The 18152-nt window shown below is 35.7% G+C and overlaps 1 protein-coding gene and 1 long non-coding RNA gene across 2 annotated transcripts in view; both read right to left on the bottom strand.

The window, feature by feature from the left end:
• The window catches only part of LOC121425343 (RRP12-like protein), a 55277-nt gene that overhangs the window by 5842 nt on the left and 31283 nt on the right, over positions 1-18152 (bottom strand). The window contains exons 19-23 of the mRNA XM_041621371.1: positions 15761-15868; positions 14965-15122; positions 13857-13948; positions 12840-13031; positions 11597-11793 (exon numbers count right to left, since the gene is read on the bottom strand). Coding sequence (XP_041477305.1) covers positions 11597-11793; positions 12840-13031; positions 13857-13948; positions 14965-15122; positions 15761-15868 — 747 coding nt within the window. The remainder of the gene's footprint in view (positions 1-11596; positions 11794-12839; positions 13032-13856; positions 13949-14964; positions 15123-15760; positions 15869-18152) is intronic.
• Positions 5028-9767, bottom strand: LOC121425344. Its single transcript, XR_005971488.1, has 4 exons — positions 9553-9767; positions 6898-7150; positions 6098-6400; positions 5028-5369 (listed from the first exon to the last, which is right to left on the bottom strand). It is a non-coding gene; the product is annotated as an uncharacterized LOC121425344 (long non-coding RNA).

The raw sequence follows: 18152 nt of genomic DNA, 5'->3' as shown, positions 1-18152 counted from the left end.
AGCCCTTTCAAGTACGCGCGCACGAAATCCTCGCGCGCTGCCCAGCCAGCTGATATGCTATTTCAACTTTTACACTACTCGACGATCAACTGTAAGATTTCAATTCAACATGTGTTAAAAAGCTACATTTTTGGAGGTTTGCCTTACCTTTTAAGGTTATTCCTTTCCATCGTCATATGGTATCTCCAAAATTTCACGAGAAATCACATTCCAAATTTCTAAAATCCTTATCATTTTGATGATATTCACATAAATCCTGAAAGTTCCACTCTTATTAGTGACATTTTCAGTGCAATCGCGAATGAGCCTGGCCCCTGGGACTCGCAGAGAGCGACCATTTCAGGCATAATATCTTGAAAAACACTACTCCGATTTGGTGTTCTCAACGTCTCAAAAGATATAATGTCTTGCTTAATAATATATCCGATCGGCATCAATAACCCATCATTAGTTGTCTTTTACTTCTACTTTTGCTACCCAGTACGACTAATGCACGTCAAATACCATATACGGTCTTTGACGTTGCCAAGTTTCTTCTGGGAACTTATAACACGATCATTGTTTCATTATAAGATTTGGAAGGTGTATATTTCATGAATAAAGTAACAAATTCAAATAAAAATAAGTTTGTTAGAAGTTTTAGATATTTTTTGTTAAGTTTTGTCAGAAAAATTATGACGATATGTTGAATTTACTTTATATAGATTTGAATCATTGAAATTTATAAATACCAATTGGCAATCGATCCTTCACCGCTAACGATTTACGATTTATTTGTAAACAAAACTATCTGGACGTCATCGATCACACTTTGAATGCGGAAATGGGTCTAGATCTAACGTTAGGTCCAAGACCGGACCAAACACAGCGAGACCACTTGAACAAATGTATTTGTTTTAGAGGAAAATTCTACTTGAATTATTCCATTACTCTTCTCATAATTAAAATTTGAGAGAAATGTTGCAACTAAAACGATTCACGTTCGTCTGACAGCATTTTGTGATCCTTTTTAGACTTGATCCTGGGGAGAGCCTATTTTAGAATGGGAGATCGAGTCGACGATACCAAGTACATGTACCACGGATCATGATTGATCATGGAAAAAAATTATTTCTTCTAACTAGCTGTCATCATATAAGCCATGAGAGTACATTGGCCTATTTTTTCAATGGCATGAATTGCTTAAGTTGGCGGTCCTCTAAAAAAATAGGCAAACTCTTTCTCATTAAAAAAATGAAAAAAATAACTTGTTATAGTAGCCTAAGTAGGAATATTTAAGAGGGATGGGTCAAGCTGAATGAAATGTTGATGACCCCCCCCCAAAAAAAAAAAAAAAACAGAGTCTTAGCCTTCAATTTTTGGTCGTCCCTAACCCCCCCCAAAAAAAAATAAAAAAGAAATAAATGAATAAATAAATAATTGAATAAAAAAGGGTCTTTCAAAAAATTTAGTAAGGGCGGTCTTTTTTTTCTATCTCGGCGCTTCCCTCTTGAAAACTTATAGATCATTTTAATCTTAAATCTGCCTTTTTTATTTGTAATGTTTCATGATTTTATGCTTTTCCATCATGCTAATCATTTGTAAATATTGTGATTGTTATGATTTACTTCAATAAAAACTTGAATATAAAAAATAGTGTTTTTTTTAATTGTGGTGGGGGTGGGAGGGTTAAAAAAATTGAAGGGGGTTTAACCCCTGTAACCCCCACCCCTGTGTATGCCACTGACTTGATAATACCGAACCAGATCCAGAGACAGGGGCCGGCCCCGGGGCCATCTTACTTTTGAGGATAAGGCAGTCCCCCCCCCCCGCCCCTTCTGGAAAGTGGTGTTAGGTGCCGTGGAAGTTTTGAAAATGGGGGCTGACCATGCAATAATCATATTTATATGGTAATTTTTATGTTTTTGTACATGGTTTTAGAAAGCCCTCACAGCCCCCCCCCCCTCACAGCCCCTGGTGTTGACTAGTATCATTGTCACTGATTTTTTTAAAAATAACTTTACTTGTTAAATTTTTTAAATGGAAACTATGTTTTTTCTTATTGTGGAGGTGAAATATTACCCCCCCCCCCCCCACCGTCATAAATACCCAAGCCAATCCAACCCCACAATACCTCAGAGGAAGGTCCAGTATTTTTAAAATCAAGAGGGTGCAAAGAGCAAAACTGAAAATTGAGTGGGTGCAGATGACAATTTTCTATGCAATTTCCTAAAACTAGCTATAGGCCTATAGTTATATTAGCAGTATGTTCAATTGAGATTTTTTTTCAAAATGAGGAGGGGGGGGGGGACATCCCTTCCAACCCTGCCTTTGACTCTGGTTTTTCAGTTCATCAATACTGCCTTTGTCCCGTTTCATTAATTGTTTGTTGTCAGTGATCAAGGATTTAATATACATCGGCCCCATTGCATAAAAAAGTTACAATTATGATTTACCATGCAAATACAACTTGTATGGAGTCCTTGATCTTGATTGGCTTTGATTAGTGTTAACATGGTAGTTACCATTTGATAACAAGGTTACCATAATACTAACTTTTATGCAATTGGGGCACTGGAGAAGGCAAAATTGAGGAAGGGGTGGCGTATTAATGACAATGGCCTTTCATTTGGATAAGGCTGCCTAATCAAGGAGTCATTCTCAAAATATAGCATGCCAGGCAGCATACAAGTACATGTGCCTCACCCTTGTGCCTTTATCCTTGATTATACAGCAGAATGTTAGATGTCTCAAGTAGTCATGGCAGGTCATCCCTTGCTTATAAAAAGAGTAAGATTATATAAACGAATTTCATTCAAAATTTACAATAAAATTGCAGTGAATTACTACATATTTTAGGAAGTTTAGATACGGATAGAGTTTCATTCACATTCAACTATTTATTGAACCACATTTGAAAATTTGCCCTCCAGTGACATTACATGCACAGATATATATATAAATAAACATCAAGACAATAATTTTACTTGAAAGAAACCTTCCAATAAAATAATATTTTAATAAGCATGTATAACAACTGAGGTAGGAGGTAAAGTTCAATCTCTACATGTCTGTTGGGTTAATGAAACCCTCGTAACTTTATAAAAGCTATGAAATATGGATGAAAGGAGAAGGGATTGAACTCCTAAATGAAAACAATGGTCACTTGTCAGGTCTGCATTATCTACCCCCTCCCAAAAAAAGAATTAATATGAATATGAAAAAATCAGTCATTTTAAAACAATATATTTGCAAATTTCATGTGATCTACCACTCACACAGCCATAAAAATTGGTTATCTATCATTGTTGTATGCATATCAATTACAGTGTACATAACAATTAAAAAAAAACACTGAAAAAATACTTTCACCTTCACATGCCTGGCAAATTCAGTACCCCGTGGATAAATTTTTTTATGCAATGATACAAGACTTAAAAATACAGTAAATATAAATTACAAATCAGATAAGTGACTACTGGTAATTGATTAGATTGGATATGACATGCACATGTAGCTCATTCCTTTATATTCTCAAAATTATTGAATTTGTAAAAATAATCTGAATCTCGTTGTTCTCTGCATTTTAAGTGACTAGAAATGTAAACCATAGTCATAATTCATATGATACAATATAATACATTGCTATTATAATACATATTTTCAGTTGTTTTTAACCTACTATTTAACATACAATTCAATTCAATTCAAGGTTTATTAGAAACATGAGTCGCAGCCAAATGGCTGAATTGTTCATGTATACAAAGAAAAAACAATAAAAAGACTCATTACATATTTTAAACATTAAAAAACAGTAACCTTTGTAAAAACTGACATGAGAAATATGTGTATAGGCAAGAATACTTTGGCAAAGAAAATTTATATACATGTACATAAGATAATGAGGAAATAGTAAATTAAAAATAATAAAAAATAAAATACGTAAACGTTTGTAAAAGATCAATAAAAATATATGGATATTAAAAAGAGTTGATTTCCTCATTCATTCAAGACGGGCGTATAAAAAGTGATGCCTGTAGTCTTTGAATTAAAGTTTGAAGTGAAATATATCTAAATTATTGGAACTAAATTTTTTTTTTCAATTTGAATATTAGATTATTATGACATTTTCCTACTAGTGTAGTATAATTAGACATGTCATGAATAATAACTGTAGAGAGACATTCCAGAAGTCTTTTTTTTTATTGATAATTGAATTTAATATTATTCAATTATTGGCATTTAACTCGACAAATACTTTTTCCATTATCCACCCATTTCCATACCGAACTTCTGACCATATTGAATTGCATAATAATGCAGGCAAGACTGCCAGAGATGTCTTATTTGTATTGAAATACATTCATGTTAATACCCTCCTTTTAAATAAATTTGTCAGCTTGCAATCAGAATTTGATCAATTCTAACTGCATATCAATTAAAAACAAATATAGCGCAGGTAAGTTTTGAAATTGTTTAAAATGCTTTGACTTGTCTCTTCTTCCAGATGAATAGTTCTGAACTAATCTAGGATATTTTCAGCTACTAACACCTAATAGATGTTTTGGGTGAATTCTATCTTGATCTTTATAAGTACATCAAAGGCTGCAAGAACTCTTTTCCCGTATCCTATGGTTGCGGACTTTAAAATTTCACTGTAGCATTTAACCTTGCAGCAAATATTCTGCACATGGATATTGGTACATATACTTGCACATGTTTCTCAAAACTCTTATTACTGACATCGTTTAATAATTATTGATAAAAAAATAATGAATTTGTCAGATTTGATGGAGAAATACTAAATTTGAAAAAAAATAATTATAAGCAAAAGATAGGGAATCCAATAAACCACCTTTTCTGACTAAGTAATTTTCAGTTGATTATTAACATCAGGCAGTTGATTATTAACATTAGGCCTTTGACCCATTATCCTAATGAAAGTACATGTATTACCCAAGGATCAGATGTAGTGTGAACATAATTGATGCAGAAATAAAGGAATGTGACCAAGTTGAACAAAAACTTGACCTTTTGACCCCAACTTCCTTTTGTAGTGAGTACCTCAGTAAATACTGAAAACATAATGAATGAAAAGTTTCACCATGTCCAATTTGTAGAACTTTTTCCTAGATAATGTTACAAGTAGACCGTTTTTTAACTATATGTGAACTTGAGGTTTACTGTGTTTGTAGCAAAACTGGGCTCCTAAAAACATTCACAGGACATGTTAACTACAATAAAGGCCAGTAGAAGTAGAACAACAAGAAGCTCTTGAAAAAGCTGGAATCACACTTGAAGCAGCTAAACATTCATTCGTGGAAAGAGCCTCCAGTTCATTGTTTGGAAGAAGCGTTAGGAAGATGGTCACGTCGAAATCAACAAGATACCTGGAACAGTAAGTAACGCAAATTCTTAGCACTGTGAATTACATGAGAGAATTATCTCAATTCAAAGCTCATCACCTGTACAAATGCAACATACTACTTGTTTATTTCTTTGAAATATAGATAAAACATAATTTTTTTAAAGAATGGTTTACAAGTATAGATGTTGATCTACTTATAGTTGGAAAAAAAGTATATATCCCCTTCCTTATGATATCCAAATCACTTTGATTTCTCATCTTCAAGCATTTTCTTCCATATTGACTAATTTTTACATTTAAATAATAGTAACTGTGATAGAAATTGACACAATATTCAGAAAGTAATATGTTTCACCTTTTTACTTTCCTTTTCTTATCCCCTTTTCTTTGTGGTGAAAATTTTGGGAGCCATGAACCAGTGTGTACATGCAAGTGAGTGGGGGCATTTTCTTTCAACCTGTATAGTGGCAGATGAATTTAAAAGCACCAAATTTGAATTGCGGGGGGGGGGGGGGGGTGTCTTCTAATGAATGGCCATCAAAATATTAAATCAAAATTGTTATGTATATAATATGCTTTAGAGCTTATACATGTGAAGAAAGCTTCTTCTTGTTTAATAGTCATTCAAAGAGATTTACATAACAAGATGCAGCAAAGACATTGGCCATGATGAATGATGGGCACCTTAATTGGTCCACAGTACAGACAGATGAATAGGTAATTTTCACTGAGAATTAATGTCATACTGACCTCACTGTCTTTATTATCTCCGTTCTTCTTATCAATGGATAACCACTGAAGACCTGGCTCAAGATCTCTGGCAGTGCATGGCTCCTTGGGGTGGGGGGGGGGCTGACCAACGGGAATTGCATCGTCTGATCTTCACAGTCAAATGTAGTGTCCCATCACTGCTATAGCCCCATTCCTGCATAAGATTTTGCATATGTTGCAATTGCATCCTGTAGGTAATCAAGAAATGACCAGGTTTGCCAATCCTCACTTGAACTATGGACAGTCAACAGTGATTCACTAGGTCCATAGCAGAGTCACAGACTGGAGGTGGTTAGACAACAGAAACAGAAAGAAAAGTTAGCACCAGAATATTGCTTTATTTTTAATAGTTTTAATGATCATAAAGAATGTGAAATCAATAAATTCATCTCAAGGACATTGCCACAAAGGATTATTCATGATCATTTCATTTGCACCTTTAAATGACAATAGATATTATAATCTGCCACCAGATTCATGATTAAATTCATCAAAAGTGAGAATAATATATACAATCATAAATCTTTCCTGGAGACAGAATAAAGCATTGGATTTGTACTAAAACAAGTTTTTGAGCAAATTTTGATCTGATATGCACTTGCATAATTGTATTATTTTTTTTAAACTGTGCCGATTGTCACCAGTGTGGCCTCAAATTTTGCATTACCAGAAGACTCAAACGAAAAAGAGTAATAGAAATATCTTTAAAAATGTTGAGGGAGGCCAGCCTTTTTTTTCATAGCTAAAGCTATTAATTGGTAGAAATCATCAAAACCTACCCATATGTTCATGTTCCATCATCTTTCCACAGGAATGGATTTCTCACAACTCACGATGGGGCAATTCCTGAAGAGGTGTGGATTAAGTTTGGGGGAGATCATGGTGGACAGGTGGAGGCTCATTTAAGTTGGTGATACAGAGGTCTGCAATGTGGAAAACACAATGCCTCATAGAAATCCTTGTTTGTTGGATGCTATGAAGGTTCCTTCCATCTCATTGCTTCAGAAAATGACTCATTCCATCACCAAGCAACTGACAAATGAAGAAGATTAGATGTAGAAGTCAGGATATTGGAGACATAAATTTCAAATTATTCTATTTTGTAACGTCACAGATGTGTAGATTATTACTGAAAATTGTGTGATATAATTTTTTAATTTTTTTATATAAAAAGTAATATAGCTGGCAGTTGTTTTAGATGTTTATTTTATCTGATGTAATATAGGTATGATTTAGATTTAACCTCTGATGTAACATACATATTTTTTCCTTCAATTTTTGAGACTAGGGGAACTAGTTGAAAGGATACATAAAATAAAAAGACCTATAAATATATTGGTAATAATGTCATTTTCATGTGTGAAATTAGATTTTTCAGATTATGTTGGTGACATTAGTTAAATATGACGTATCAACACTCAAATCAACAAAAGAAGAAATTCTTTGAATACATGTTTCACCAGAGAACAACTATCATGATGATAAAAAAGACGAACAGAATTTATGCTAATCTTCCCTGTACAAAACGTGCACACAGAAGACATGTTATATTAAAGATAAAAGGATCTTTGAAAAATGAAAGTCATCTTATGATGAAATTTAGTAAACAAGAAATGCCACAAAAGAAGCGCGTGCAGAGATAAACTATCATGTATGAACTATAATAATAAATGTATATTTTGGTCTGATACAATAGAAAATTAAAATTTAGGGCCTACCTGACCTATGTGTGTATAGTTTCTTGTGAATAAATGTAGCAATGTGTGTTATTGATTGATTCATTGAAACTAAAAAATTGAGAAAACAAAGAAATAAAAAACACAAAATCCTTCATTTCAGACCCAATTCCCCGGACCCACCGTATAGACTCTATGAAGTACAGCATATTTTTAACGCAATACCCCCCCCCCCCCATGTATCTGAAAAAACCTCAAGCAGAATCTAACCCTAAAAAAATCAATTAAAAAATCTAAAGAAATAAAAAAACACAAAATCCTTCATTTCAAACCCAATCCCCAGACCCGCCGTATAGACTCTATGCAGTACAGCATATTTTTAATGCAATACCCCCCCCCCCCCCATGTATCTGGAAAAACCTCAAACCTCAAGCAGAATCTAACCCACCCTAAAAAAATCAATTAAAATATCTAGAATCTATAGGGCCTACTAGTACTACCACTTAGCCGAGAGGACTCAGTGATATTTTTTATGATTTTGATAATATTGTCATTTGATCAAATGGCAATATCAAAATCATAAAAAATATGATCACCGAGTCCTCCAGGCTAACTAGCAGTAGCACTGCTGGCCTTGAATCTAGTCACTAGTGCGATGTAGTCAATATAGCCGCAGTATCACAGATATGGGTAACACTGACTGTAAATTTGTATGCAAAAAAAAACAAATGGCCAAAAATATTGCAAGTGTTGTCATGATTGTGAAAATAAGAGTCTAGACCAAGACTGTGAAATACCCTTTTTTACGAGTCAAAGTTAGCACTCAGCAGCATTAGGCGCAGCCAAATTACATGTACAGCAAATGCACTCTCAGTCTCACTCAGGCAGTCTGGCTCAGCTAGCTCTGCCTTAACCCAGGGAGCGCCGGCCCGCAGAGCGGTCCGGCGCCCAGGAGCTCATGTATTGACCCATACTCACGGGACAAGGGTAGATTATGGTCAAAATATCTAGCAAGATAAATTATGAAAACAGAAATTATGCACTTACCACGATTACGGTATATGGATGAAGGTCTAACGCGTGGCAATTCATAACAAAAATGGCCGATCGAGACGGGGGTAGGAGAAAACTTTTCGTTTTTTTGAGGTTCCAGTCTGTGCCCAGATGTCTGAAAAACTGCCACTCGTTAGACCATCATCCATATAGGCCTAATCGTGGTAAGTGCATAATTTCTGTTTTCATAATTTATCTTGCTAGATATTTTGACCATAATCTACCCTTGTAGACCATTGAGTATGGTCAATTACACGGTAAGCTCCTGGGCTCCCGCCCGCTACGCGGACGGGAGTTCCCTGGGTTAGCTCTGCCTCAGCTCACGAAACGCAGCTGAGCTGCTGTGTACATGAGCGGTGTCTGACCACACAGCCAGGCGGCCCGCGACCCGGCCCTGCCCGGCTTCACCCGAGGTAGCGGCGCCCACATCCTGTACAAACAGAATGTGCTGTATCGAAAAATGAACCTAAAGTAAATTCTAATGTTGGGTCCCACGAAAAAATGCGCCAGATGAATCTTAAGTGCAATGAAAACAAAACTAAAATAAATACGAAATGCTGACAAACCGGACTTTTTACATTTGGACCTTATAAAGTTCCATAATTAGGTCCAGATTTGCGAGTTAACATTGGATTATGCAAACGCAAACAACATCACAAAATGGAAAAAAAAACAGAAAACGTATAATCCCATTGCCATACTTACGACTTCAAACATGGAAAAAAATGTTTCCTCCACGGAATTCTTGCGAAATAAATAAACTGTTGGGGACAGACAGAGAGAGTTGGTCGTGTCAGCGCCAGATGCCACAACATTCGCCAAAGATTTTTTCATCGCCCCTGTAGAGATTGCAGCACAACAACGTTAAATGCATATGCGCACTTGGGCCGCGAGGGGGCGCTAAGCTTATTTTCACTCTGAAACAGCCGTGAACAGAGCATGAAGAATTACTTCATTAAACTGCAGAAGCAACCAAAGACGACTAAATGTTACATATTAACTCTACATGAATAACTCTGCAACAGAGCACACAGAACTACTTCGTTCATCTGACCAATTGCCAAAGTAAAATTCTATTTTACTTATTATTTCCAATTGATGATGAAATGGTGGACACTTTCATTTGCCCCGTAATTAAATATAGCAAAGGCAAAGGGATCTGTAACTAAAAGAAGATTGAGTGTATGCAGGGATGTTGTAGAGGTAAAAGTTGTCATTATACTGCATAATTATGTCTGAGAACCTTAAATAAGAAATACAATCGATCAAGATCAATGCAAAGTGGCTGAATCTTACAGTCGCCCTGTCATAGTGAGCGCAGCAGAGACTAAGGGTCCTCCATCGAAAAGGAGCACATGTATGAGTGTGCGTGGAAAAGTTGTAGAGGTAAAGCGAAGTGATTTTGTCTGAGGAACTGACATAGGAAATAATATTGATTAAGATCAATGAAAAAGTGGTTGAATCTTTCATTTGCCCTGCGAGTTAAGTGTAGCAGAGGCTATGGGTTCTCCGTCAAAAAATAGTTTGAGAATATGTGGTGATGTTGTAGAGTTGTCATTGAAGTATATGACTTTGTCTGAGGACCTGACAGACTAAGTACTGCATCATGTGGAAGTGCCGTGTATTATAGGTATGACATTTTTAGTCCAATTTGTTAATCTTTATTTGCTCATTGCTATGTAACGATACATATTGCTGAAAAAAAAATCTTTCAACAGATTTTTATTTTGAGCATTCAGTATCAAATTTGTTTGGTTTCAGGTAAAAAAAGAGTTGTGAAAGTCAGCTTGTAATAACTATTGAAGACTTAGCAAGGGAACTTGGTTGAGCAGACTGATAGTTTCATAAGAGAATTAAAAAAAAATGTTGAATTCCTTATTAGAGACTTCTACACAAGTTGACCGCTATGGGGTACATTGTCTAATTTAAAGGTCAAGTCCACCCCAGAAAAATGTTGATTTGGATCAATTAAAAAAATCAGACAAGAACAATGCTGAAAATTTCATCAAAATCGGATGTAAAATAAGTTAGTTATGACATTTCAGAGTTTTGCTTACTTTTAACAAAATAATTAAATGAACAAGCCAGTTACATCCGAATGAGAGAGTTGATGACGTCACTCACTCACTATTTCCTTTGTTTTTTATTGTTTGAATTATACAATATTTCAATTTTTACGAATTTGATGATTAGGACCTCTTTGCCTGAAGCACAAAATGTTAAAATAATGGAATTCCACGTGTTCAGGGAGGAATGAAACTTCATTTCACATGACAATGACAAGAAAATCAAAATATTTCATATTTCATAAAATAAAATAAAAAAAAAAGTGAGTGAGTGATGTCATCAGTTCCCTCATTTGCATACCGACCGACATGTGCATATCACTGTTTTGTGAAATGAAGCGAAACTTTAAAATGTCATAACTTTCTTATTTTACATCCGATTTTGATGAAATTTTCAGTGTTATGCTTGTTGAATTTTTCTCTTTTTATTCAAATCAAGATTTTGTTGGGGTGGACTTGTCCTTTAAGAACATCACTTGAAAACAGAAGTGCCACAAGTAACTGTTTTGGTCTCCTATTTCTGCTTTACATGAAAGACATAGCAGATAATACATCCTGTAACTTCCTAATTTTTTGCTGATGAAGCTGAAATATACTGGAAGACAAAACTTCTCACAAATATATTACGAAACATAAGAATGATGGTCACTTCAAAATACATTCAACCGAATCATTAAACTTACCAAGGACTCTTCTTGATACACTAGGATCTAGGAAGTCAAGGGGTGCATCTTCTTTCTCTCCTTCCTTCAACCATGCCTTGCCTCGCTGAGCGGCCACCTTCTTTGTCTTTCGAACTTTGACCTTTGACTTGGCATCTTTGGCGTCCTCATCCTCCACATCACTCTCTGAGTCTGTTTCTTGAAGAATCTCCTCGATGCTGTAATAATAAAAATAATAATGGGAACTTGTATTGTGCACATATTCACCCTTTTAAGGCCTGGTCCTACTGGCCGATGGACACAAAACGTATTCAAAATGGATACAGATAAATAACAGATACGGATATATCTTGGCGTGGCTCTATCTGCTTTTATCCACTCCAGACAATCTGCGAACAATTAAATCACAGTGGACGGATGCTCTGTTGATATAGACCGTAAGAAACATGTATGCAAAGAGTACACAACGGATACCTAAGATTCTTTTCTGTTTTACATCCTCTCTGCATCTGTAAGTGCAGTGGGACCAGGCCTTTGCATGTGGGTGCTAAACAGCTCCTATATTATGCCGGCAAAACTTGTCTACCGATTCCGGTGCTCACAGCTTTTTGAGGTATTACTTCCCGCCGGTAACCATTTACATGTACCTCATCTGGGTTGAGTGCAGCACATTGAAGATCAATTTCTTGCTGAAGGAAATCACGCCATGGCTGAGATTCAAACCCACAACCTTCTGTTTCAAAGTCTGGAGACTAATCAACTGGGCCCCAATGCTCTAGATTCATTGGCTTTTAAATCTGTCTCATATTACATGTAACTCACAAATTAAAGACATTTTTCCTTCACAGAAATTTTGAACCTGGCTACACGTATTCAAAATTGTTGATCTCTGAGTTTAGAAAAGCCAAAGTATTAACTCAAAATCTAAAAAACAAAAACAAAACCCAAACAAATACAAGATAAATATTCATCAAACTTCACTTTCATTGCAGCAATTTGTAATCTACTCAATTGCAATCAAACATGAACACCTATCCCTTCACCTTCACAATGCTAAATTAGTCTAAGATCAATTGATGTTATTATCACCATATTCTTTCTACTTAATATGTCCTTTATCTTATTTTAGATTGTAAACAACTTGCAATATCATTATTCTCTTTCCTTTGCCTCTCTGAACTGAAACCTCTAAATGCTTTACTTCAGTATCTTTTCTCAGATAACATAAATTTCAAATATACTGGCCCTTTTTAAATATTCATACCTTTCAGGTTTAGGTTTCTGTGGTACGAGGGCATCGAAATCCTCTCCATCCTCGTCCTCGCCCCCCTCTTGATCACCCTGTTTGGATGCAGCCTTGAGAGCCTTGTGCCTCTTGGTTCGTTCCTGGGTCTTCTTAATGTTGTGCACCATCTTCTGATGGTGTTCTGGGATCATCTTCCTGATCATCTCGTATCTAGAATGAAAGATGGAAAATTCAAGATGGGGTTTAAAGGTGGTTTCAATCAGTAAAATGCTTCTTAAGTTAGGGAGGTATGTTTTCCGGGCAATCTTTTTCCAAGGAGAAAGATTCAAGATCTGAAATACAGTTTGTAAATTCACACAGGGCATTTCAATCTAGTCACCATCTTCTAATGGTGGTCTGGGATCATCTTTCTGATCATCTTGCAACCAAAAAAAAAAATAAAAAATTCAAGATTGGGTTTAAGGGTTGATTCAATTAGCAACTTAGGTAGGGAGGGATATCTTCTGGATCATTTCATACCTAGGAGTTAGATTCAGGATCAGGAGACTGTTCCATGAAAGTTGACAGCAATGTCAAATCATTTTTCTCTGAAAGGATACCATAATGACAGTCAGAGGCCAGTGCCTCTGAGCCAATCAAAACCGAGGATTTCACTGAAACAAAGTCAGCGCTGAAAATTTAGTCGGCGCCAACACCTTTCATGAAAACAGTTTGTGTTCATTCACAAGGTGGGTGTCAGTCTTGTGCAGTATCTTCTGAAGATAGTCTAGGACCATCAGGATCTAAAATACTGTTTGTGCTAACGTCACAAGGGACGTTTCAATCTAATGCATCATTATCTGGTGGAAGTCTGGGACCATCTTATGGATCATCATCATATATTTAGGAGAAAGGCGGAAAATTCAGGATCTGAAATAAAGCTTGTGCTAAATTCAGAGATTTTTTTCAGTATCTTTCATTCTTTCAGAGAAAAAAAAGTCAATACAGGACTACATGCACGTCAAGGTGAATTCTAAATAAAAAAGAATTACTCACCCAAACTTGCGGACTAGACGAGCATAAATCCCTTTGATCGGGACTCTCAAGTTTCTTCTGTTAGCTTCTTTCAGACCGGCTATACTAAGAATCTACAAAGAGCATCAAAATGTTTTTTGGCAGAAATTAGCATACAATAATAGAAGTATGGCAAGTACAGTAATTAGCATACAGTTGTAGAAAGAGCAATGGCAGAAAATAAGATAATAGATGTAATCATAAACAAACAGACTTGAATTTTTTTTATTATGAACGAGAATCTGAAAATTGCTCAGTCTAAAAAAAAATCACCAATACAGGTTGCATGAATAATGTCATATAAATGAAGCAAGTTTAATGAAAAACGTGTTGGAATCAAATCTCCAAAAGCCAAATACAATTTGAATTGCAACTGGTCATAAGTAGGCCTGGGAGTAAAACTAAAAAAAAAAATCCCATGCTTTCGATCAGTTTACCAACAATCGGCAACCAAATATTACTTCTTACACCATTAAATTGTTTGCCCGATGTTGACTTCTGATTTGAGACATTTAATTATGAAAAATACATGGTTATAATCTTAAATATTAGACAGCAAAGTGCAAGATGATAAATGAAATTTATGCTAAAATTTGATGAATGTCAAATATTGTATCTCAAGACATGACAATGGCGGTCGCATCAACAACCGCGCATCATTCAGCTGTGTTGATGTGCATGGCATAAGTGCTGTAATGGGACACTCCATCGAGTCAGCTTGCTAATTATGTATAATCACTGGTACATTGTAGGTCATCTACATAGGTAAACTTTGTGATTTTTTGATAATCCAGGAATCTCTATGTTCGAAATATTTGATTTCTTATCCTGGCAATCAAATAAATGACAAAAAGGGTATTTATCCCAAGCCTAGCCAGAAGTTAGGATTAGGCATTGTCTACACATTTAGGCATATCAAATGGCCTGTTACAACAGAACAGTTTAGCTTGTATATGCTAACGTGTGTAGGTTATGGCAATCTGTTTTCATATCCCCATTTCTGGACATCAAGAATTGCTTTTTACCAACAACACAAATGACCATTATTTACGTGCACTGATGCAAACAATAAAGAAGACAAACAACTTACAAGTTTTTCTACATGTGGGGCTAGGACAACATCAGGAATGACAGTGCATAAGACCTTAATAAGTCCCAGTGCTGATTTGAGTATCTCTCGTCCCTTTGCTTGCATCAGGGTATCCACAGCATCTACTAACTGCTCCAATAGAGGGCCTCGCATAATGTCTAGTCGGAGAAACAAAAGTGAACTTCTGTTACAAATGTGTGATTCTTTGAAAGTCTTCCACCCCGTTTCATTTTACTAGTTGATTCAGTTGTGAACATTAGAAACCTTATAAGAAATCAGCACTATACTGAAACAGATCTTGAGTAGGCTCAAAGATTAGCACAGCTGGAGAACTCGTCAGCCATGGCAGTAAATGACTACTACAAACATACACAGCTAATACCATATAAGACATTGGGAACCCCATTTCTTATTTAAAAAAAAAGAAAATTATTTCATTATTTTTTTTTATACAATTTTCATGAATTTTCAGTTCATTTACCAGCATTGAGCAATAACAATTTGTAGAAATCCTTGTTCCAGACAACGTAACCTCCAACTTTTTCAATGACTTTGAGTAAAAGGTTTGCAAAATGAATATGAAATATGGCAAAATTTGGAGGGTAATAAGAATATAATTTTTGCACATTCAAATACATGTACCAAAGGATTGTGAAAATAAAGGAGACGTTCAAGCATAGAATTGTAATTATCAGTCTATGGTAATCTGCGTACACTATCAATCATAATCAAATACGATTGGATATTTTCATGTAACAGGGCCCAACAGGCATGAAATGGTATGGGGCACACTGACCTTTGAACTCAAATAGAATCCTTGTAAGAGCTAGGACGGTTGCACTGACCATATGAGGTGACCCCGCTAAGCCAGCAGCCAACATCTCCAAGTACTTGCTGACACACACTGAAAAAAAAAAAGAAATCAGGAGATGGATTCATTTTGTTACAAGTATGATGATGATGACGACGATAACAACACTAATACTACTAATAACACACTACTACTGCTGCTGCTACTACTATATGTACTAATACTACACTACTACTGCTGCTCCTACTGATAACAGTCACTTTATATAGCGCTTCATTAATACACTTGAAATCAATATTACCCCAATCATCGGACCCTCCTCCTCTTGGAGGTATCAGCCTTCTACATCTGATTCTAACCCTAACCCTAAAATAAACTAATGAGCAATTGTCGCAGGTGTAACTGTCATGTTACCCCTTCTCAAAAAAAAACTAAGCGTAAACCTCCAGACAAAATAGAAACATGGAATGTGCAGACAGAAGAAAGTTTCCTTTCGATCAAAAAGAGCCATACGAAAATGCATGATGTTGAAATATCTGACAAAAAGAACACAAGTGAGCTTGAGCCGATGGACAGGATCGACTTGACAGGAACTGTTGTGGAAGTTATAGAGAAGAGGTTTGAGCTGGATGGGCCAAGAGTCGAGGAGGGATGAAGATGAAACTGTGAAAAGAACATGGGGTCTGGAAGTGGCTGCCGGAAGAGGAAAAACATGGTGAGGAAGGAAAGAATATATATTGCAGTATGGTATTGCAGTATCTTTTAGCAAAACACAATTTGTTGTACTGTACATTTCAAACTTAAAGATTGATATAATTTTAATTATTGTTACGCCTCACACACTCCTTGTAAATATTTGTAAATAGTTGTGGCACATAATAATTTGTGTTTTTTTTCCTTCCCTTCGTTGTGTAATCATTAGTTTTGACTTCTAAGTATTGTTTTTATATTTATGCATGTATTTCATATATCCACAGGTTTGACAACAGCTCAAGCATCTGCTTATTTTGTCATACCACTGCATGTCTGCAACCTTGTTAAAATCAGTTATGTAAATTATCATAATTATACATTATTATTATGTAAAATTTAATGTATTCAATTTTGTGATAACACTATGTACATTGCCATTACATGCAGAAACAAATAAATAAAATAAATAACAAGTGGAATGCCTCTGGCCGTCTCACCTGCATCACGCGGTTCAATATAGCAGCAGTGTTGACTTTGAATACTACTCTAACTCGCACAAGATGTTCAGTGATACATGGTTACTCTTATGTCCACTTTTTATGAACTAGACCAATAAACTTACAGAGATATGATGGTTATTCAACAAAAACCCCCAACATGGCCAAAGTTCATTGACCTTACATGACCTTTGACCTTGATCATGTGACCTGAAACTCGAACAGGATGTTCAGTGATACTTGATTACTCTTATGTACAAGTTTCATGAATCAGATCCATAAACTTTCAAAGTTATGATGGTAATTCAACAGATACACCCAATTCCGCCAAAGTTCATTGACCTTTGACCTTGGTCATGTGACCTGAAACGTGCACAGGATGTTCAGTGATACTTGATTACTCTAATGTCCAAGTTTAATGAACTAGACCAATAAACTTTCAAAGTTATGATGGTAATTCAACAGATACCCCCGATTCAGCCAAAGTTCATTGACCCTAAATGACCTTTGACCTTAATCATGAGACCTGAAACTTGCACAAAATTTTCAGTGATGCTTGATTTCTATCATGTCCAAGTTTCATGAATCAGATCCATAAACTTTCAAAGTTATGATGGGAATTCAACAGATATCCCCAATTCGGCCAAAGTTCATTGACCCTAAATGACCTTTGACCTTGGTCATGTGACATGAAACTCATGCAGGATGTTCAGTGATACTTGATTAACCTTATGTCCAAGTTTCATGAACTAGGTCCATATGTTTTCTAAGTTATGATGACATTTCAAATACTTAACCTCAGGTTAAGATTTCGATGTTGATTCCTCCAACATGGTCTAAGTTCATTGACCCTAAATGACCTTTGACCTTGGTCATGTGACATGAAACTCTAATAGGATGTTCAGTAATACTTGATTAACCTTATGGCCAAGTTTTATTAACTAGGTCCATATACTTCCTAAGTTATAACATCATTTCAAAAATTTAACCTCAGGTTAAGATTTGATTTTGATGCCGCCGCCGCCGTCGGAAAAGCGGAGCCTATAGTCTCACTTTGCTTCGCAGGTGAGACAAAAATGGTTTGTCTGAACACAGAGGATGCTCAAGGCAGAAAGTGGGAGGGAGCGTCATCATGGCAACAGAGTCAGTGGTATTTCATAAAAGGGAAAAATGTGGACTGAAATAAA

Source organism: Lytechinus variegatus, chromosome 12 (assembly GCF_018143015.1).
Source record: "Lytechinus variegatus isolate NC3 chromosome 12, Lvar_3.0, whole genome shotgun sequence".
In the NCBI taxonomy this organism is placed as follows: Eukaryota; Metazoa; Echinodermata; class Echinoidea; order Temnopleuroida; family Toxopneustidae; genus Lytechinus; species Lytechinus variegatus.
Note: the sequence above shows the minus strand (reverse complement) of the source record. Positions and strands in the feature narration are given on the sequence as shown.